Below are 23,021 nucleotides of genomic sequence, written 5' to 3'. Positions count from 1 at the left end.
CAGGTAGCTTGACATACAGCTGTATGTAGTATTAATTTATTCGTGTAGTCAAAGGAGGCGGTTATGCTGTGAACGGCCCCAAAAAAAGGTCCAGTAGTTAATGTATACATGTTTTTTATACCTCTGGCTTCACCTTGATGCTGCATTGTACTGTACAGTATACCCTGACCAGTGGGCCGCCTGGTGGCCTGTTTGTGACGTACACCGGTACACGTCGACCGACTCCAAGGACGGCTGCTGTGATTGGCTGTCGTTTATCACATGTTTATTCTGAAGATGGCGTCTCCAAATGGAGGTAAATTCTAATTCCTTACCCTGCTATGCTGTGTAAAAATTGTAAATTATACATGCTTAAGGACATTAACTCATAAGCGACTCCTATGTTGTCTTACACGAACATCCCGAGATGACAGAATACACATGTTAGTGCTGTATTCTTACTGTTTGAGATGGGTTTTTTTTCGTTGGCTAAAGCCTTCACTGTTGTGTCCAGTGTAGAAGGAAGCACAGTAACCAGCAAGCTTGAACCTATCGTTCAGCCTGACCCACAGAGCTGAAACCGCGGGTGCTGCTAACGTTAGCCCCGGAAGCTTGCTGTTGTATTGTTGTGCGGACGTTATAGGCTAAATCACCTCTTATGGTAACACTTAACAGTGTTTTGTTTAAAACATCGTGACTAGATATGTTTTTTTACTGACTACTGTCTTTCAATTAACGTTATCGTTATGACCGCAGTCTGTAACATTAACGTACACTCGTGCGAGACTTTTTTGTATATTTTTACAGCATAGTGCTCCATAACGTTATATGCCATCATACCGAGTGTCCCTTGCAGTTGTCTAACAGTCGTGACCAACCGAATGTCCCCCTCTAATATACCGGTATTAGACATATTGTTGAATTACTATACTAAACTATTTATTGTAATATTTTGTCTTTCATGATGGCCACTTTCATGCATATTTTATATTAAAAGTTTTTTATATGCATGTTTATTTTTGTTTTGTGTAACGTTAGGCTTTATAATGCATGACATAATTTACAGTAATCGGAATATGTAATGAGTATTGAATCATGTCCAACATGTTTTGTAACATGTAAGATCAAACTCACATTGTATGTCATGTTGATATGTTGTATAATGTTGTACATTTTACAACAACACGTTTTGTTCATAAAAGGCACTGTAGGGGTTATTATTTAAACATTTAGTATGGGTCTGAGGTTAAAGGCACTACTGGGCCCTATATTTGCTATATTTAGTAAAAGGTCAGCTAGCTATAGGCGTATTGGTTTAACCCAAGTAGTGACATTTTGATTGAATAGACTTAATTCCTCCAATTTTGTTGTTCAGAGGTATATGTTACATGCAATAAATCTACAATAGACTTGAAGTCACATAAAACCACCATACCTTTTCATATCTGCTTGCACTTTTATGCTTTCTGTAACATTGCCATTCCAATATTTACAAACATGCAATGCATGCATTTTCCATAGAAAATGTAAAATAAAATAAAATAAAAAAGTACATTTTGTGCCATGATAGGTGACGATTTTGAGAGCTCTTTGCTGAGTTTTGAGAAGTTGGACAGAGCTTCACCAGACCTGTGGCCAGAGCAATGTAAGTTTACATTCTCCCTGCTCTTGTGTTATTAGTAATTATGGAATTGTGTTTTATGTTGCCATGATCTTGATTATCCTGTAATCTCTCATACAGTGCCTGGAGTTGCAGAATTTGCTGCATCTTGTAAAAATGTGAGTTAGATTCACTGTGGCTCACTTTGATTTACAAACTAAATAATTAAATAGGCTTGACATACTGTGATATATAATAGGCCTGATCTATAAATCTTGTTGCCTACTGAGACCTTTGTTGTGTCTTACATCACAGCCCATCACTAATTCACCCCCCAAATGGATGGCTGAACTAGAGAGTGAGGACATTGAAATGTTGAAAGGTAATGTACAAAAATGTAGAAATGTTTTGTAACGGTTTCAGTTGGTGTTGAACAGGAAGATTGTGGACAAAAATAGTTTTAACATATAATCCTGTCAAATGGGATAACATTTTGCCAAAAGTAGTTACACGTAGAGCTTTCATTATGGGTCCTGTTATCCTTCTGTAGAGCTGGGTAGTCTGACCACAGCCAACCTGATGGAGAAGGTCAAAGGACTTCAGAACCTCGCTTACCAGCTGGGCTTAGAGGAGTGTAAGTACATGAACAACACAAACCTTTAAAAAGTGCCTTTATATTCAAATGTGTTTGTTTGTTACCTTTTCTGATCAAACACTTGTCACTAAATCTAAGTGACAAGTATGCAAATGCACAAATAACATCTGCAAGTGTATGTTACCACTAGATGGTGCTCAAGGCCTTTCTGTATCTAGCGAGTGGATTTCACAGCATCCTTGTGTGCTTTTACTTTCAAAACCCAAACAGGTTGACTGCATATAGGCTTATTTGTTTTTATCCAAAGACAGAATGGCTCATGTAGAAATTAGAACTCTCCATTCATGTCAAAAAGCAAAAGTTTCAGAGGTCTTAAAATAATGAATTTAGGTCAATCTTGTTAAAATGGAAAAGGTAAGAAACAAGGGCAAGCCCTCAAGAGCCCATAAAAAGAGTGCTCAAGCATTTGATTGACGCAAAATCTAGTTTTTAATCCATTCTCCACTGCCTCCATTGTTATAATCCGTGTGGATTAGAGAGATGTAGCTAAATGCTCTAAAATAAAAAAAAATGGGTATTTATTTTTCCAGTGAAAAAGCACACAAGCAAATGAAGAATTGTGGTATAGCCCCCCCCCTCCCTTTAATGGGATGGAAGATATAAATAAATATGCAGTGATTTTTTTTTTCAGTTACATCCAACCAACATGAGTGTACAACAAAGTGATGTGATGAAAACAGTTGAAATGTTGCACCGCGGCCTGCTTGTGGGCACTGCTTTGTAAAGCTTCATAAAGACAGCTTGTACTTCTGAATCGAACAGGATTAGCAGGATTTGATGGAATCTGAGAGATGCATGCGGTGAAACTTTTTATTTATCTAAGGAGATCATCACATTTGTAGGCAAGGGAGTTGATTCCAGAGTAATTGAAATTATGTCTGCAATGGTATAATGCACACATATCCAAATGAACATACTACGGGAATCATGAAAGTGAGCCTAGATAAGGGTACATATTAACAGGCTATCGATTGTGTAGCATGTGTTGGATTTGCATTGACCACAAGTCGCAAATTCATTAAGTTGTGAAAGTGTCTAATCTCCCTGACTTCCCTAATCCCACAGAAGCATGTAATCTTGCTGGTATAAAGATGTTAGCTGTCACAGGTGCCGGCCTGCAGGCTTTGCAATCATGTCGTGTACCTCGGTATGACGGGACACAATGATGGTTATTATTGGTGTCAGAGCAGCCCTGTAATGGGTGCCTGTTTAATGCTCTCTGGTTTAATTTTCTCCTTTTCCTGGCTGTCAGAGGAGGCCTTGTAAATCTCAGCTACTTTTTCATCATGTTTGTGCACTCTTCACTCCCCGTAAACGAGACTCTGCAGAGGCACGGCTGAGCGAGGGCTGGGGGACAGGATTTACTGCCCCTCCCCCTTCAACATGTGGACCATTAAAGAGGGAGCTGGTTAATGGGCAGAGCACAATCAAGCAGTGAAAACTCAGCTCCCCTACTGCAGTGAGAAAAGGGACCTGGACCAAACATTATTACAAGGACACCATAGAATACACCTAAGCAGGGCTAATGCTGGTTTCAGATTTTTCTTGCAAATTGTGCACTGTGCACATACTGCTGTATACTCATGTTTGTACATATTAACATGGATGTGAAGTGGGGATGTAACACTCCCTTAATCCCCTCCCACGCCCTCTCCTCCACCAGCACCCCCAATAATGGCTGTGTGACGCTGGCCTGGTCTAGTCCCAGAGGGACTTGACGCGTGCCTCTTCGTCGGGCCACAGCTGTTACTCCACCCCATGATGAATGCCCCTGTCGTGGGCCACTGAGCGCGGGCATCAAGCCCTGAGTCTCTGGGGAAAGCTGAGGACTCTGATAAGTGCTGTTATTGGAGGTAATTGAAAGCTGAGTGTTCCTTTGGGATGCACTGGAGGGCCTGGGCTACTGAGAACTGCTGGAGTTGGTGATGGTGCTCTATCACACTTGTGGGCTCAAGGCTCCTGAATACCATTTAACACTTGCTGTTAATTCGGAAGTGTTTATTCTAGACTGCTAAACAACTGCTTAAAACCAATCACAGAAAATTAATTAAAATCAATTCAAATTGACTGACAAGCGCATTACCGTGCTTGTTGGGCTGAGTAACATTTTTGAGTGAATACCTTAATTCTGATAATGTGATTATATTCCCAGGGTGGGGCTTTTTTTGTGGATATTTACACACAGTCCATGTTCCTAAAATGTCACTTGATGAAAAATGTGAACTTTGACAGATTGACAACAGGGGTCGGATAAAAGCTGAGAATGTACCCTTTAAAATTAAATCAAACACCTTATAGTGATAGACTAATTAAACTTAGAATCAAATTTAGAAAATTTTGTCAAGGCCATGGACTTCTTAGTTTTTTTTCCACACAGATATTCAAACACATTAGAAAAAAATTGTCACTTTAAAGGCCAGGAAAAGACCACACGCAGGTGATATCACCATATTACAGTGATCGAAAACTTTGATATCTAGGTAAAAACAGCGTCACTCAGTGTATTCTGGGTGTAGGACCACCTGTTGTTGTACTAAAGAGCACGTCTCCTCCGCCGCGTTGCCACCCGGCGCAGACCCCGGCTGACCCCTGTTGCGTCTGCCTGTGTGAAGGTGAGACTGTAGGTCGCCGTGCTCTGACAGCTCCTAATGGGCCCGCATTCACTGCCACCGCCTCCTCCTCACCCTCAGGATCAATCTCTGGCCTATTAGAAGCATGCCGCTGCTGAATATGATTGCATTCACTGGGCCCCACTGGTGCTAATGTGCCTCCATCAATCCATCAGACGGGATGACCGCGGGGCGGGCGGTTATGAAGTGCCTGAGCTGACAACCGCTGAATGAGGAACAGGGGATGCTTCCCCGCCACCACTACCCTTCCTCCTCCTCCTCCTCCTCCTCACCTCTACTGCACCACTGTGCTCGTCTTGTCACCTCTCTCTTGTGTCTCCCTGGGCTCATAGTTGCGATGAATGGCAGCATTGCGGTGCGTCTCTTTGAAGGTTACACCTTCTGTGTAAGGAAAGGGAAAAAAGCCTCAAGGATGCTTCAGTTTTTGAAGCTCAGTTTTTATCCTCTTAATATTCAGTAACCTCGGGCCATGTGTGGGTAGTCCTCTCAAATTGGCTCCCATAGAAATATATTTTTTAATTATTGGGCGTGCTGTTCCTAACAGGTATAGGGCTGGCCCATTGTTGGCAAATCTTTAGCACTTCCACCCACGTTTTACAACAGGATGACATGAGTGTAGCAGGTTGCAGCTGTATCTGATAGAGCCTGTCTATATCTCAAGCAGGATCAGTGTCGGAGCTGTGGGAAAGCAGAGGCAGGCAGAGCTTAACACACACACACACACACACACACACACTCACACTCACACACCGCTCCTCAGTTCTGCCTGCCTGCCGCCTCCCTGAGCAGATCGGAAATGACACCTCATTTCCATAAAGGCATTAGGAATTCATTGGATTTTCTTTCCCAGCTAATCATAGTGCGGGTGTAAAACCTTTTAGGCTTTTTAATGAATGATTTTTGACTGATTGCCTATTAATAAGGACACCTCTTGAACAGGCATAGGCTGGGGCGGGGGTTGGGAGGTGCAGATGTGTTTGTTTTGGTGTGTGGATGTGTGTGTGTGTGTGTGTCAGCCAGGCGAAAATGTATTGGAGTAGGAGGAAAGGAGGGGTGGGCCCTTTCGGCTGGGACATAAAGAGGAACCAGTGGCTCCCCTGGGAAATCACAGCTCGTGTCTGCATCTTAAATATCCCTGTGAAGTATCAATAAGTGGGTAATTGAATTTTGAACACAAACATGAGCGTCAGGTGTATCTGTTGCAAGACGGGGGTGCTGTGGGGGCGTAGGCTGAATGTGTGTGCCTCCAAGTGTTTCTTTGCTTGTGTGTGTCATCTCCTCTGTGTCTCCCTTGTCCCCCTGGGGAGAAAGAGGATGTTAAATCCATTAAATAAAGCTTACAGCCCGTAATAGGTGAGCAGCACTTGGAGATGGGCAGTGAGGGTCAGATAAGTCCTCTTAACTCTTAATGAAAGTGAATTGGGGCAGTCAGGGCCGGGGTCCAGGACTCCAGTTAACCCAGGTGGTCATCTGTCTTTTGGAGGCTCACCGGGAGCGTGCCATCGAGAGAGGCAGCCAGGGGTGGGGGTTGCGGGGGGCGAAGTGATGATTACTCTCATTTTATACACAGGGGAGTTGTGCTGGGGGCTGGGAGTGGGCTGTGACAGTGACACCCAGATCACTCACCGTAAACGAGGGGAAAGTAAGATGTTATACCACTGCATTTCCTCTCCCATTTACATTTGAGCCACTTGGGATTCGCCCAATGAAAACAATTTTCCAGTGCAGAACAGAAAATTGCAGAAACATTTGGGTTGCACCGCATAATTTACTAATGTGTAGTTTTAATCCTTGTTGTTTAATTTTGGGAAAAGGGCCATTTTAAATAGCTTCAGGGCATATTTTGCTGTTTGCAGATATAGGTTAATCTGCATTGCTGCAATGTGCTTTAGCAGCATTAGGCTCTCCTGGTATCTGCTCCATGCCGGCCTCTCTGTCAACATGTCCTCAGCCCTCCATTCTGATGATAACATGGCTGAGCTCTGTTTGTTTACATATTGTGTCTATTTATGGATGAAAATGATTTCAAATTGGTTAGATAAAAATGGATTGCAATGTAGAGTCTAATATGGGTCCAATTGTTATATACAGTATGACGTGGCTGTGTTTACTGATCTACCATGGTAGACTGTGATGGAAACTCGGACCAGATAGTGCTGAATGATAATTAGATAGCAACAAATCAACAGGGCAAGGAGATGGCCCACAGAATCCATAAGGTGTCATTTAGTATGGATGGCAGTGGTAACAAGATGCTGATTAACTTAGTGCAAAATTAGTAATTGACCTTTCTAATCAACTAAACAAATCTTTAAGTCCCACTAATCAATATTGATCCTCCCTGTTGTATGACAAAGCCTGTGTTTATGTATAAGTGTGTGGGCGTGTGTTTTTGAGACTTTCTAACTTCATCTGGTTATGTAGCCTGGTCCTACCAGACTCTCGTACATTTTATTTGTACAGAAAGTCTGGCCACTCTCCATTGACAAGTGTTAACTTCCTTGAAGGCGGGTACTCTGTTGAAGTTTAAAACTATTGGATCTGCCCAGAGCCACTCTGGATCTGCCAGAACCAATCGCTAACGTTTGGTTGTGACGTATGTCATGCGCATGTGCAACAAGAGGGGAGACCAACAACTATTGGCTTATATTTAGCATTAGTATCGCTAGTGTTAGCCTTAGCCAACTCCTTCACCACTAACAAAGCGAGCTGGAAAATCAAAATTTTCCCAAACCCCGTGGGGAGGAGGGCCACAACATCATGACCACCAACAGAACTCAGCAAAGATTGTTCTTGCTTGGGCTTTAACTTGTGGATATTCGGCAGCGTTGCCACAACGGACCCAAAGGCTTCGCTCGCATCTTTCTAGCACACGTCCTCAACGTCATCGTTCTCAGCCACTCCCTCTGTTCGCTGATTGGACCGCCAAATATTTGGCCGGAGAAAACCCAAGAACATACCACAAACCCAGATGGAGTACTGAAGGGAAATGAAAATTGAGCGGAAGTACTTTTTGGCAAAAATAACTTCTTTATAAATAGTTTGTTCAATAAAATAACTGTGTTATAAAGAAATAACAGATAACTGTAATAACATAGCACAGCAAAGTTCAGTATTTTAATTGAAATCAATCATTTATCATCCATTTGACATTTTTACTACCTGGTAGCGGAGGACTTTTTCACTGAGGGTGTAGATGATTAAAAACATTTATGGCCGAATTCCATTTAGCTGCTTCAGTTTCAGGGTCCTGGTATTGCATGCTGGCTCACTGTCACACTAGCCAAGTTACCATCCAAATTTAGCACAAATTATAAATGAATAATCAGTAACAATAATCCAGATGATCAGCAAAAGAAGGTGGATGAATGCATGGTAACATCCACTACCGTTACGCAAATATTAGAAGTTTGGCACAACAAGATAAACAGCTGGTGGCAGTAATTCTCAGTTCCGGTGACATTTAACCTTTACAGAAGAAGAGGGCGCAATAAGATGACATAATAAAAAGAGTGCTAGGTTAGCATCACTCCACACAGATCGGATGTTTTATTGAGGCACAAACTTTCCACCTCAGCCAAACAGAAACATTTTTGTGATATTTCGAGATATTTAATGCACAAATTGAAAAAGCACATAAAAACAGGTGGTCCCATTGTTGCTCTTTCAGTGGTCCAACTCTATATACTTTTAGTTAGTCATTCTTCCCCACCTTTCATATTCTGTAATAACTTGTTGAACACTTTTCCCCATATTTCCTTTTCCTAAAAAAAAAAAAGCCACACATCATAAATTAAGCTCTGATTTATGTTTAATGGGGTCTTTAATGTGATGATATCAATGATATTTCTATCTGAGTAGGGGAAGGCTGAACTGAACCGTAATTAATAAGACGCTCAGTGGGGCGAGGGGTCTCAGGAGGAGTGGCACAGCCTTCCTTGATCTGTTTTATAGTTTGGGCTCATCAAGAGATAGAGAGGGAGAGAGAGACATGACACCTTAAAAATCAGAAATGCCCTTTACCGTTCCTTGTGTAACTACTAATAAGAAAGTGACATCAGCCCACTTGCGGCTTTAGGGTCATCCTAATGTAATTGCTTTCCCTTGCCTAATTTTGATGGCTTCATTTCAATCTAAAGCACCCTATGCATGTCCAGGGGTCCCGTGATGACTTTGTTTAGGATGATTTGAAGAGACAGCAAAGTGCAAAATGAATCCATCCCATTCCAATTAGCATCATCTTTAACCTAATGAGGGACACCTCAAGGTGACGTGGCCCCCACGCCCAGATGCACCATTATCATTCTACACTGGGCAACTCATCTAAATTACTAACTGGCCCGGCTTTTTCATTAGCAGCCAGTGGCGGGGGAGGCGGGGAGCCTGCACACGAGCAGACAGCAGCCAGCTGAGATCCTGATCATATTCTTCTTGCAGGCATCACAAATGACTTTCTGCTAAATGCCCATTTGAAATCAGTCCTCTCTTTGCTGCTCTGTAGTATTATATTTGTTTGATGTACAAGGTTAGTTAGAAACTCAATAGAGTCGCTGAGGTGATCTTGCAGCTCATAAAAACTGTAGTGCTGCCTGATGCTCTTTTTATCTTTAACAAAGAGTAATTACTGTACCTGGATGCTGCTTCTCTAGGGTTTATGATGATGCTGCAGAAAAAGTCCCTACAGTCTCCATAGTGACACAAGGGTTTGTCTTTGACAGAAAAGCCTCAGCAATGATTGCTCTCCCAGTGAAGACCAGTTTCACAAAGAGCCTTCAGCAGGGGCCAATTCTGTCTATAGCACATAGTTAACACTCTTGTACGGAATACGGGTGTGTAGGGCCTTTAACAATGTGTTCACAGATGTCATTGGGACTCTACAGACTGTGGGGAAATGAGTAGAGCTGGGAAATATTTGCACTTAATACCATAATGGCAATTATGTGACTGTAATTTGGGTATAATTATTCATTTACAGGCATTAGTGATATGGCCTCTGGGATAAAAATTCAATAGCCAGTATTGAAATGATTGCATTTTATTGTACAGCAAAATCCAAAAAGATATTTAGTCCCATCTCATGCAGATTGTGTCAACTGTATCTCCAACCTCAAGCATTCTAAACACTATAAAAAGAAAGTAAGGAAACAGCTCCGAGGACAGTATTGCCTAAACTAGTGGTTGCAATCTTTTACATGTGTCCCTATTATTATTATTATTATTATTATTATTATTATTATTATTTTTTTTTTTTTTTTTTTTTAGACCTGTCCTTTCTTTAAACAAAGCTTATCTACTGACAGCTTCATATGTTTTAATACAATACTGTATGTATCCAACATTTCCAAAAAATAGCAATGATTATAGAACTGTTTGAAAAATAAATATAATTTTGTGTAGCAGAAGATGTTTTGCATTATTTCCTATCCAATTACACATCTCATGACCCCTCAGATTAATCCTCCAACCCCTTTGGTTTGGAAACCACTGGCCTAAAGGTTTCATTTTAATAACCATATTTATTTAATATCTGCTTAGTCTTTTTACTGCTTAGATGAATGTTGCTCATTTGCCTTTAAAGTGGTTCCTTTATATTATATTTATTTTGCTTATTTTATACATGGCCATATTCCATAAGCACAAGTTGAGGATAGAGACCTTTTGCTTCTATTCTCACTCATCTTGCATCCACACGAACACACACTTTCATGTATGCGTAGGTCTGAGTACTTCACTACATTCAGACAGCGATCAAGCAAATGACAAGACTCTTTGGTAGCTACGCTTCCGTTTTATGTTGTTTTCCATTTCTTGAATGAACAGATGTTTGTATAAATTACCTCCCGGTGTGACACTCTAGATATTAAATACATGCTTTGCATTACTAAACAACCGTTGTGAAGTGTTAGAGCTGCAGGCAAATGTTGTGGAAGATGTTGTGATTTTACCAACTCATTGGTCAAGGATTGTTGGAAGGGTGTAAAGCAAACTAGAGTCTTAGTCGCTTGCAAGCATAATAATGAAATCAAGGTCTCCTAACCTGAACAGTGATTTATTTTAAATATGTGATGTTGTGTCTTCTTGTCTTCCAGCCAGGGAAATGACCAGGGGGAAGTTTCTCAACATCTTGGAGAGGCCCAAGAAGTGACATGTTTGTTTGGCAAGCAACAGGAAATTTGGGGACTGCAAGGTGAAACTGATCTATGTGTTTACCAATACGCTCTGAACATACAGCAACAAAGACTTTGCACTCAAACTGTAAATCGGAGCAGAAATGCTCTCTCGGTGCACCTGTTGGCCTCCTAGATACAGTAGATGCCTTTTACATTTACGGAAACTTTAAAAGAGTTACTACTTCTCTCAGAATTTCTCTATCGCTTGTAGACTTGCCTTGATAAAATGTTCCTTATTTATTCTTATTTCTATTTTAAACATGATTTAATTTTTTTTTTTTTTTGCAATTTGTGAAGTTGTATAATAAAGTTTTAAAATGAAAAGATGATTGCCTTTTATGTAAAGTCCCCTTGAATCATTAAGTTTGTAGCCAAAGCAGCTAACTTTTGTTTTTTAGAGTCTGTTAAACTCTCCGGATGTGGACATGTAAGTCGAAGTGGACGAAGTGAGAGTGCTTTCCCGGCTACCAGGGCATGTTTTCCATTTAATGAGCATTGGAAGCAGGGTCCCTACACAAAACCTTGCGTAAAAATAATATAGCTCATTGTCATCGCCTTTAATGAGAGCTGACATAATTACTAGGACCATTTCTTTTCTAATTAGCACACTTCTGCGTAGTTGGAGCTAGCGGCCGGGCAAAAAGAGAATCAGACAGGCATGCCGAATGGGAAACAAGAAGAAGTCCATCCGCCATAATTAGGTAAGACAATGCCTCGGACTGTTCTCGGCTGGAGATGTCGCTGGGGCTCTGGTCACCCACTCCCAACAAGTTACACTTCTCCCCGGACCGCTAATAAGCCCCTAATCGTCTTTCCGATTCACACGGACAGGCCGCCATTGCTTCAGTGGCTTCACCCCCTGCCTCTCACGCGTACCCTGGCTCACCCCTCCTTAAAAAAAGAAAAGATTATTCACAGTTCTGCAGGTTTCAGAGAGAGTGACTTTGTGGAGCCTTGGACGCTTTCTTGTGTGGACCCCAAGAAGCGACCACTTTGTGGAAGCTAATGGGGACCCCAAAAAAAGAATAAAGCATGGCCTGGTAGCAGGATGGGGGCCAGAAATCACGTTTAATTTTAGCTGTGTTCAAATACTGTAATTTAGTTCTACTACAAATATTTTTTACATCGGCTATGTAAAAGCACCATAGGTAATCCCGACTCGTTCTCACTCCGAACTCGTAAAATATGGACGTTTGGGCTGTGGCTGTCAGCGTCTGAAGCGATGCAAAAAGTGTCCTTCAGTGTGTGTGTGTAGAACGCACCAGGGTTGGGGTGGTGGATGGGTCCAACAACACAGGACTTTCACCCAGGAGAGCGGGGATCTTGTCCCGCATGTCTCGTTACCGTCCCGTTCTTCTTTTCCTAAACCCAACCATCGTGTCATAACAACCTTTTCCTTAACCTAACTGCGTTAAAAGTGACGCCAATAGTCCCGACCAAAAGCGTGTTTAGATATGATGCTTTTACCGTCAATAACAACGCCAAAGGCACCTGACCAAACTTCCGTATTTTACGTGATGAGAGTGAAAACATGTTTCGTAATCCAAATACAAACACTAGCCTTTTACCCCAAATCATATCAATAACATATAACTGCCAAATTGTCCTGTAAAACAATGCTGTGGTTTGTATACCGTTAAACAATGTATGGATACATTTTTGTATTAATGAACGTACGCCTACTGAAAGTCTCATACCATGGTAAGTACCATTTACTAGTAAGGCCCCTTTAGAAATTCCTTTATAATTTGTAATTGGTTGCTTTATTATTGGTTGAGAAAGCCTTCACTGATGCTTTGTTGATCAATAATAAGCCATTAATAAATGGATATCTTCTTCCAGCCACCTACCCTCTAGAAAAGAGTTGTAGAGCATGTGGGTCAAAAGCTGTTTGTTAACCACTTATACAGCCCATACTGTGAGGGAAAAAAAAACGTTATTAATGACTTTTCAACATTCAGAACTGCAGACTATTGCTTATTAAAGAGTGAAATGTCCCTCAGTATTTATTAATGCATTTATAAATGCATTGCAAACATTTATAACTGGATTATTGCCAAGTAGCAAGGATAAACAACATCAAAACCTGGCAAACCAAATGGTGTTTGGGTTGTAAAACCATTAAAAATTACCAGGGTTGGAGAAAGTAAACCGATCCTTATGTAAGCAATATGACACTGTAAAAATACTCCATTCAGCCAAAAAGTAAAAGTATTGAAAATGTTACTCAAGTGGATTATTAGCAAAATTAACATAAAGTAAACATACTCGTTCTGCAGGAAAATGGCCCATAGTGTATTATATAGCCTATTATAGGCTGGTATTGTCTGTTAATATGCATGTGTAAGTAGCATTTTACTGTTGTCAATGGTCAAAGTAGAGCTGATTTTAACAACTTAAAATACTGTTAAACCTATAACAATGTATCATATGTTTAGCCATGTGAATTATTAATTTGTAACTGTCAAATATAGTGCAAAACGTTTACCTCTGAATTATATTCAAGAACTGAAATAGATGTAGGCCTACCTAGCCTACAGTGCTTGGATAAATTAAGTTACATTCCATCACTGAAACTTATATAAACCCTTTATAAGAAAGTGATGGTGAAATGTTTCAAGCTTTTGTGTCTGTTAAGTAGGCCTTCTGTAGGTGACCCTGCTGTCATGTGGACTGGTAGCATGTGGCCACTTGTTGATGCTGACTTGATAAACATTCAGTCTGCTGAGCGTTGACGTGGTAAGCGACCTGACATCCTCAATATGGTGCACGCACTGGTGGCTGACTGTAACCCGCAGCCTCCCTCCAGCCAGACAGCCTTTTCAAGAAACGGGTCAGTCCCTGCAGAGCTGGTCATCCATATGGAGAGAGAGAGAGAAAAATCAGAGCTCCATCCATCCATCCTTCCGCTGTGCGTTGCTTTGACCTCACATAGCCTCTGTGCCCCGACAAACGTCAATCCGATGTGCCCTGAGTCCTTAAATTAGCTGTCAATTAGTGCAAATTAATCAACTCCTCGCCTAATTAAGCAATGCCGACGGGCAGCTTCCAAACATGCCATTGTGGTGGAGCCATGAGAAAGCTGCGGGGCTTGCAAACTCTTTCTGAACTGGGGAGAGGGAGGTGGGGGCATCACATCACGCCCTGCAAGTGCTTTGGGAAAAGCAGAGGCTCTGGCTGTGCTTTAGTTTTCCCCTGACTCGGCTCTACATGTGTGCTGTCATCAAGTTGTCCTGCACCATGTTTCGACGCTGGAGATCCGGCTTGATTTAGCACTACGGAGACTGAATCACATCAGCGTCTTGCATAAGAGGTTTCTATCCTTATTTCTGGGGGGAAAACATTTCCTTATAATCTGTACGCACGTAAGCATAGAGTTTTCCACTACTTTAATCAACCCAATAAAAAAGGAGACATTGAATGCACCAGTGCTACATAGATAGAAGTTAATATATGGGATATGACTTGTTGAGAAATTATTCTTCATGTGCTTATCTGCTGTGGATCAGTTAATGCATTCAGAGTTATTTCCAGTGCTGCTGTGACCTTCCTGCAAAGAAAAAGTTGTCCGCGTATTCATTATTACAAATGCATTTCAAGCTTTAGCAGTCACATCAGCAGGATATGATATTCATTATAGTGGGCGTTTTTTGCTTGCTGCTGTTTATCAGTGTTTGACTTGCTGCAGGGATACACCTGTTTGAAGGTTACAGGCTGGATGCTTTTATCACTGCTTATTCATATCTGGGCTGTTAACATCATTGCTAAAGGGTTGAGAACACTTTGTTCCTAATTTTGCATTATACGCCTAAAAATGCAACATGCAGAAACAGGAGGAATGAAGGGAGCAGAGAAAGGAGGTGGTTGAGAGGGTGGGGGCAGATAAAGAAAAAAATGTCCAACAGCTGTTTGCTTTTTAATCTGTAGCCGTCAGATCCTGCTGGTCTTTGATGGGCAACCCAATCTACACGAATGACTGAACTAAATCTTCCCCTAATCTAGAGCCTTATTAGGCAGCCTCTCTTCTGCATGTAAATCAGCATTCAGCCATTTTCATAGGAGATGGATTATGAAAAGCCATACAGAGAGAAGAGTTGCACTATCAACAAACAAACAGCAAGCCTGTATAGAGTGCAGCAGAAGTGATGATGGAGTGAAAGGGGGCAGTAACTTGCCTGTAATTGACGGGTCATCCTGACTCAAACCATTCCATGTTAATAAATGACTTGATCCGAACAGGCTGATGTGTCATTAGCATATCCTAATAACATTGATTTCTTCATTACTAGATTTTCCACTAAATAGGCCCTAATTAGTTTCAACTGACCAGACATTAATTGCAGCAGCAATATTTTTCTCCTTAATCAGCAGATCAGTTCACACTGTTTGATATAAAATATGACTTTGCTGGGCGGATTTGTTGAGGCTCTACCTAAAGTCACAATTCCTGTAGTTTTAGGTTACATTAGTCATGTTGTGCCTTGTGTAGATCCATGTAACAACCCTGTATATAGCCCAGTTCCCCAGCATTTTCATGTTTTGCTCCGTAATTAACATGATAGGCATGTCTTTATTTATTATTTAGCTTGAGATATACTATTCCATTATTATTGCATTATTACTTTGATGATGCCCATGGAAGCCATGTGTGCAAAGTAAATCTATTAGAAGCCGTAATGTCCTTATTTTTGTTCTAATTGATTTGCAAAAGAAATCATGCCAATGTAATGTAACACTTAAATTGTACCATAAGCAAATAGGAAAACAACATATATCCATGTCATTCCATAAGTTTTAATTTTGGCACAAATATGTTAAATTAACTTTATAAAGTGAGATCTCTCTTTTAACCCTCAACACTCTCTTTACTTGATTGACACTGAAACACCAAGAATAAAGGATGAGGTTGGTCTGTATCTTTAATAGTAGTAGAATAAATAGGGTTATTAAATAACCACATGACCCACAATGAGAATATGATTTTCTTTTTTCTTCAATAAAAAGTCACAAAACAGGCCTACATGCAGAGACTGGCATTAACTAAAAATGCAAATACAAAAAAATCTAATTGCCTCAATAATATCAACAAACCAGCATATTTTATCAATTTCCTGACACCAAATTTCTGCCATCATTTCACTAAAGATAATGTTTTAGGCCTACTAACATGACTGCCCTACCAGCCGTAATAGCCATTATTCAGTGTAATGTTCAGATGAGTTTTAATAATAATAAAAAATATTATGCATAAGATAATAATGAATAACAGGTCAGGTAATTATTTAATAGCCTTACACTTGTGACCCATATTCTGTATAATTCTCCCTCTTCTCCGGGGAAATGTTCCTGTGATTTAATCTGCTCTGTAGTCTGTGCTGCTGCTGTGGGATTAGCGCAGTGCAAGACCGTGCAGCGCCCACTGGGTCCATATCGTCCAGCTGTCGTTTTTGGGAGGGCCTTTGATTTGCGTGTGATGAGTTTCCCATAGCATCTGGAGATCAATTATCCATTCGTGTGAGCCAGTGGTTGAGAAGAGAGATCATAGCTGACTCTGTGCGTGTGTTTGTGTGTAAACCATTCAGCGAAAGGCAATAGGCCTACTGATTTATTTTAGGAGATTGAGGTAATTTTGCAGCATTTCAAAGGTTTAGAGGTGTGAAATAGACGATTTAATTAGGCCTGACTTTATAGCGAAAAATGACATAAGCAATGGTAGGCTATATCTGCAGTGAGTCTATACTGATGTAACCCATACATATGGTTTTAATGTTATTTTGTCATATCATTGTCTCTGTAGCCTATGATTCTAGGTGTCTATCATTCTCAGCATTTCGCCCCTCTTCCTGCAGCCTGCAGCCTTGGAGACAATCATTTTGTTCCCTCCTTTCTTTTTGTAGCCTAAATCCCCTCCTCGTTTATCCATATAGTCCTGAGGAAAATGCAGATATGTATTCGAGAGGGCGTATAATGCATCCATGATCCACAGGAATCCTGAATCCCTGATGCTGATTGGCTGCTGGCTCCTGCCTCTTGTTGGGATGGACCTGTTGGATAAAAGGACCATTTTCTGAAGGACTCTTGTGTGTGATACACAGGATCATGCACAGGGGACCGTCCTGTAAGACGGCATAATTACTAATAGGCCTTTCAAGTAGCATCCGAAGACAACATGACGGGGAAACAAGGCGCTGTGCTGACGGAAAGTTTAAATATATCGGAGAAAACCTCTCTGGGTGCAAATGGAGGAAGTAACAGCCACCAGCCGAAGAGCAGCGCGACCCATCCGCCGCCCAGGTGCACCGGCTTTGGCATCCAGGAGATACTGGGGCTGAATAAGGAGCCGTCCGCGGCCCCGAAGAACCCGCTAAACTCGCTACCGCCCGGGGCGCACCTGATCACCGCCAGGTCCTTTCTGGGTCCCGCCGGCGTGGGTATGGGTGTCGGGATGGGATTAATCGGCCCTGGTGGAATTCCGTCGTTTTACAGACAACCAGCGTTTTTGGAGACTGTGCTGTCGGACGCACAAGACGTTCACCTGCAGCCCCACAGCAGGTCCGTAGGACCGCTGGACACCAGCCAGTCTGCCAGCTCAGGTGATCTAAAACCACTTCATAATCAGGCCTATTCATACCAAATACTGATCCCACTGCTACACAATGCTTGCATAATTCCAACTTGGGCTACTGTGCATGTAGCACTTTTTTTTATGTTGTATATTATGATAGGCCTATTATTATTATTATTATTATTATTATTATTATTATTATTATTATTATTATTAGAATATAATAGTATGTCTGTTGTGTGATTGAATGAAATAATTAAATGTAGGTCAAGGTTAATGTCTTAATAAAAATAGCCGTGTTGTGTCAGTGTGAACAGTTTGCATTTATTCCAAAACGCTCTTCATGTTATTAACTTTAATGCTTTCTTTTGTTTTTAAAATCCAGACTCGGATGATTTATCTTCAAATGAACGAAAACTCTCGAAGTCAACAGTAAGTCAGAGCAAGAAACGCAAGAAAAGACGCCACCGGTTAGTGTTGATTTCTGGTTAATAATATGGCTAATATTGTTATTGTTGAGAAATTATAAATTAAAATCAATGTGCAATGCTAATTGTTGTTTTTAGTTTTTTTATTATAGCCTTGTTAAAATAGCCTAGATAATGAACTAGTCAAACTGAAAAGAATTTAAACAAATTGGCCACAGATTTTATTTTCTGTCATCACTAACATCCACAAATGTTAAGCTTGTCCTGTTTGCTTTGCTTTATTTTGTTTTACACCCATAATAGACGTTTATTGAAATTGGCTGTTGTTTATAGAAATGTGTTCAATGTTGTTTTACCTTTAGCGTATTTTATTTCCGTCTTTTATAAAAATCAGATTGGTTTACCCTTTAGTTTAATATCTGCAGGAGACGACACCATATGTCATATATGTCCACATATTTAAAATGACCCCCCCGTTTCCACAGAACCATATTCACCTCATATCAGTTGGAGGAGCTGGAAAAGGCCTTTAATGAAGCGCACTACCCGGATGTTTATGCCCGAGAGATGTTGGCCATGAAAACAGAGCTACCTGAAGACAGGATACAGGTAATACTAGTTCTGCACGCTGTGTTATATGGTAGAATAATATATGGTTCGGCATTATTCAATCTAAAGTTTTTAGATTATGTGTCACTGTTTGAACATGGACCATCTTGCTTATTTATTTTCTTTCTTTTTTTTTCGCATTGACGGTTTTTATATGTCTTTCACTTGTTTTCATCAGGCTATATCGATCATAACCTATTAATTAGCCTGGATACAACCTACAAGCCAATGGTTCCCTTTAACTTATGAATTAAGCTATAGGCTATTTAAAATGTCTCGACTGGTAGAGCCTACATCAAGGTTGTAACAAAGCACTATTTTAGCAATTTTTTAGCTATAAAGTGCTACATTTGAAAGAAAAAAGACATGCTGTCCGTTTTAATTACATTTTTGGCTAAATATTAATAGCAAAATACTCTAAATAGGTCCGTAAATTTTTGTCTTTAATAAAATAGAAACATAATTTCATCTATATTCTCTTTGAGATGCTCTCTGCAAAAATATAGGCCTTGTACAAAGAATGCCTGGCTAATCAAAGCCAAATAAAGGCACTTATGTGATAGTTAAAGCATCTTATATTGCTGATTTCTTCGTAGGCTATTTAAAAGATTCGATATAATTATATTTCTTTAGACTGACACTGCACATTGCAAAGCACACATCATAGACCATTCTTGTAATAAGCAACAGTGTCTTTCAAACAGAATTCATTATTTTCTAATTGATTTGTTTGAAATTTGAGGCAAATATTATTGCCTTATGAATATTCACCTGTGATGGTTCACTTTCACCATCAGTGCTAATAGCCTCCTGTAATATTGGAGTAGGTAGGCTACAGGCCGCAGCTGCCTCCCGCGCTGCCCTCATGTTTAAGGGGAGACGAGCTAAGTGAGCCCCCGGAAATCGATCAGCGGTGCCCCATCCTGTCTGAACAAAGACCGCTCTCCTCCAGCATTTCTCGCCAGAACAGATAATCTCTTATCAGGCGCAGTTGGATGTGAAACAATTTGTTCTCGGAGAAGGAGCCACTAACGACCTAATCAAGCTATCAAGGCGGAAGAAGATTGCAGTGTGACCTGGACCATCCATCTGCCGGGGCGCCTTTTAATCTCATTCTCATTACGGGCTGCAACAGTAGGCTACAGCGGCGAATAAATAATAATTAAAAAAAAGGAAATAAATAAATAAATGAGCCCAGCTCCTGCTCCTATCCTAAATAAAATTAACACCCAATTTTCTCATTGAGTGTAATTAGTTAAATCAGACGAGCTCAGGAGGCAGGCTGCTGCGGCTGCTGCAGAGACGCAGGGAGTTCAAATGAAATAACTACATTGAATTTATTAGCACGGGTCAATAGCGCTGCTCCCCCGAGTCCCGGTTGTTTAATTTCCCGTGATATTTGCCCGCCTGCCCGCCATCGATTGGGCCTGAAATTAACTTATTTTTCAATCAGCCTCGGCGTGCCCCTGGGTCACTCCTCCTCGCAGCTTCCACACTGGCTTCTTTTGAGGGGCAGAGAAGCAATTTCTCATAAAAAAAAGTAGGCCTATCTTGTATGAAATAAGGGTTATCATCAGAATTACCAGGGAAAAAAAGCATGAAAACGGTTTGATCGTTTTCAATTTCATATCAGTCCCCTCGCTTGAATCCCCTCTCCGGCCCCCTCCTCTCCTCACAGAGCCATCAGAGGTGCCTAAGCAGAGTGTTTAACAATCCTGTGTTGTGCTATCAATTTGGCCTCTCTCTGAGCTGACAGATAGCCTGCAGAGCCTTAAGCAGTTGTTGGCTGTGGCCAAGTGAAGTGTCATGATGTGTCAAACCATCTATAATGCGGCAACAGGTAGCTGGAGATCAGCTCTGACAGGAGCCACAGATCCTTCACACCTGTAGCCAGCAGGTTATGGGAAATCAATGGACTCAATCCAAACGGTGCAGTTGTTATCTTAAGTTACTTTGAATCACATAGGTCATTTTTAAAATAACTGCTCAAATCCTGAAATTGAGTTTTCATACACAAACAATAAATAGTTGAGTAGGCCTACCACATTAAAAATGGCTTTAGTAATGGTTAAATAATTTACTAAGCCATTAATAACAGCTTTTGGGTTGTGAAAAATCCCATTTGATGATCTTTTCTAAGAATGCAGTTATAAATGTTCATAATGCATTAATACATACTGGGGTTTACACTTTCTAATATGCCATCATGTCTGCAGTTATAAAATGTATGAAGTTATAAAATGTATGAAGTCATCAATAAAGAAAAAGGGCTGTAGAGTATAATGACCAAATTCCAAATAGAAACAGCAGCCACATGGATTGTTTCACAACCCACAAACCCCAAATGTAATCGTATCGATAGCTTATAACTGATGTATAAAGCATTATAGGAAATTGTTTATTAATCATTAATAAAGACAAAACCTCTTTAGGGTGCCTTAGTAGAAAGTGGTACCAGTTGCATCTTGAACATAATAAAAGATGGATGCATGGATGGTAGATAGGTAGATAGATAGATAGATAGATAGATAGATAGATAGATATTGAGAAATTCTTATAAGGAGATGCTAATTGCATTCTGCAGTTGGATTGTTTGCAACCCTTACAAGAAACCACTAATCTCATGTTGTTCCATCTTAGCGATTTCCAAACTAATATACTATACTAATCATTGCAGATTTAAAAAAAAAAAAAAGCATAAAAAGTGCATGTCTTAAGAGTGTAAATGTTTTTGTAGCCAAACTAACCTGTTATCTAGTGATCCAATACATATCTTCCTCAAAGTCAAAAACTGGACTTATTTGTCTTATTTGGAGATGAAGGTGAAGATGCTGGTAGTGGCTAATAACTGGGTGTTTTGTCCTCCTGTCACAGGTATGGTTTCAGAACCGCAGAGCCAAGTGGAGAAAGAGGGAGAAGTGCTGGGGCCGCAGCACTGTGATGGCTGAGTATGGGCTGTATGGAGCCATGGTGAGGCATTCCATCCCCCTGCCAGAGTCCATCCTCAAGTCGGCCAAGGATGGCATCATGGAGTCCTGCGCCCCCTGGCTGCTCGGTGAGGCTGATCTCTTACTGTTTCCCCCCAAAATTCAGCATCATTGCCTCATTGTGTCAACACTTAATGGTCGTTTAATAGGTGTGGAGAGTATATTTACCACATAATTCAATATTAACAGTACAGCACTTTCTATTTGAAAGTTATTAACGCGTTATCATAACAACATTGGTGTGACAGACTGATACAGTGTGAAGGACCTGATGGTAAATGCTCTATTAAGCTAAGCCTGACCCTTTAAAGCAAAGAAACGTCCTAAATATAGAGAACATGGCATGGACTTTGCATTACAAAAAACATTCTCATCCTCTACGCTGGTCACGCATCACCATCGTTCATTCAAACATTATATTCTAAACCGGAACTATTTTTGTTTGCTATTTTCAGTCCAAGATGGCTTACCAATCAACAGACGCTATTCTAAATCTGAATACCCGCAACTCTTTGCAGGGATGCACAAAAAGTCCACGGAGGCTGCGGTCCCCCCGGCGACAGGACAGTGCGATGCGCCCCAGCAGCCGAGCTCTCAGAGGGTGGAAGAAGCTGAAGCAGAGGAAAAGAGGTCAGAGGGAAAGTCCACCATTTCTAAAGAGGAACTGCGAGAGAACAGCATTGCTGCACTCAGGGCCAAGGCACAGGAGCACAGTGCCAAAGTGCTGGGGACGGTTTCTCATGACAGACTGCTGGAGGGCAAACTGGAGAGACAGGCGGCCGAGGAGAAAGCTGGTGATCCCCTGAGTCCAGCAGAGGAGGAGAAAAGTCCGTAGAGACTATCACATTCCTGTGGACTGCTATTCTCATGAGTGAATGCAGTGGGCTGGCTGTACTTATGCAATAGAACTCACTGTCCAGCAGGTTTCCCTCCCACATTGACTTCTCTTAGACCGGCCTGTATCTGGACTTCTTCAAGAAGAAAACTCATCTGGCCGTCACCGGTTCACTGCTACACAGAAGATGCAAAATGCACTTTGTCTGATTTACTTCCAAACCCACAGTTGTTGTTGCGTTTGCATAGTAGGGAAGATTTGACTGAGAGTAAAGTGTTAATATTGGTGTATATAGACCCTGCAGTTATATATAGAGCCAGATGATTCAAATTGTATCCAATATAACAGTTAGATCATATTTATTAGGACTACCAATGACCAATAAACGGTCAAGTACATTTAATTCTTGGCATTCATTTGTATGTTGCTTGTACAGTTATGGTGACATTTGAAATAAGAACCATCCCACCGACAGAAAGTAATTGTTGTCCTATATCGCACTGTATATACTTGATATATTAATCTCTCTCACTAAAGGCACACTTTGACATATGTTTTCTTGT

At 40.8% G+C, this 23,021-nt stretch overlaps 2 protein-coding genes across 4 annotated transcripts; both read left to right on the top strand.

Annotated features, from left to right (window-relative positions):
• Window positions 1-176: 176 nt before the first annotated feature.
• On the top strand, window positions 177-11,293 carry lin52 (lin-52 DREAM MuvB core complex component). Its single transcript, XM_028566192.1, has 6 exons — window positions 177-295; window positions 1,550-1,624; window positions 1,721-1,758; window positions 1,895-1,961; window positions 2,130-2,213; window positions 10,954-11,293. Exons 1-6 carry the CDS (start codon window positions 262-264, stop codon window positions 11,007-11,009), a joined length of 354 nt encoding a protein of 117 aa, XP_028421993.1. The 5' UTR covers window positions 177-261; the 3' UTR covers window positions 11,010-11,293.
• Window positions 11,294-11,461: 168 nt separating this feature from the next.
• On the top strand, window positions 11,462-22,993 carry vsx2 (visual system homeobox 2). 3 transcript variants are annotated; one of them, XM_028564995.1, is made up of 6 exons: window positions 11,462-11,735; window positions 17,021-17,627; window positions 17,985-18,069; window positions 18,513-18,636; window positions 21,511-21,691; window positions 22,142-22,993. In XM_028564995.1, exons 2-6 carry the CDS (start codon window positions 17,204-17,206, stop codon window positions 22,456-22,458), a joined length of 1,131 nt encoding a protein of 376 aa, XP_028420796.1. In that variant the 5' UTR covers window positions 11,462-11,735; window positions 17,021-17,203; the 3' UTR covers window positions 22,459-22,993. The 3 variants fall into 3 exon arrangements, with proteins under 3 accessions (XP_028420796.1, XP_028420794.1, XP_028420795.1); XM_028564993.1 differs by having other exon boundaries at window positions 22,079-22,993; XM_028564994.1 differs by lacking the exon at window positions 11,462-11,735 and having other exon boundaries at window positions 15,465-17,627; window positions 22,079-22,993.
• Window positions 22,994-23,021: the final 28 nt, after the last annotated feature.

The sequence above is a fragment of the Perca flavescens genome, chromosome 20 (assembly GCF_004354835.1).
Source record: "Perca flavescens isolate YP-PL-M2 chromosome 20, PFLA_1.0, whole genome shotgun sequence".
Classification (NCBI taxonomy): Eukaryota; Metazoa; Chordata; class Actinopteri; order Perciformes; family Percidae; genus Perca; species Perca flavescens.
This window is presented reverse-complemented; position numbering and strand designations above follow the sequence as displayed.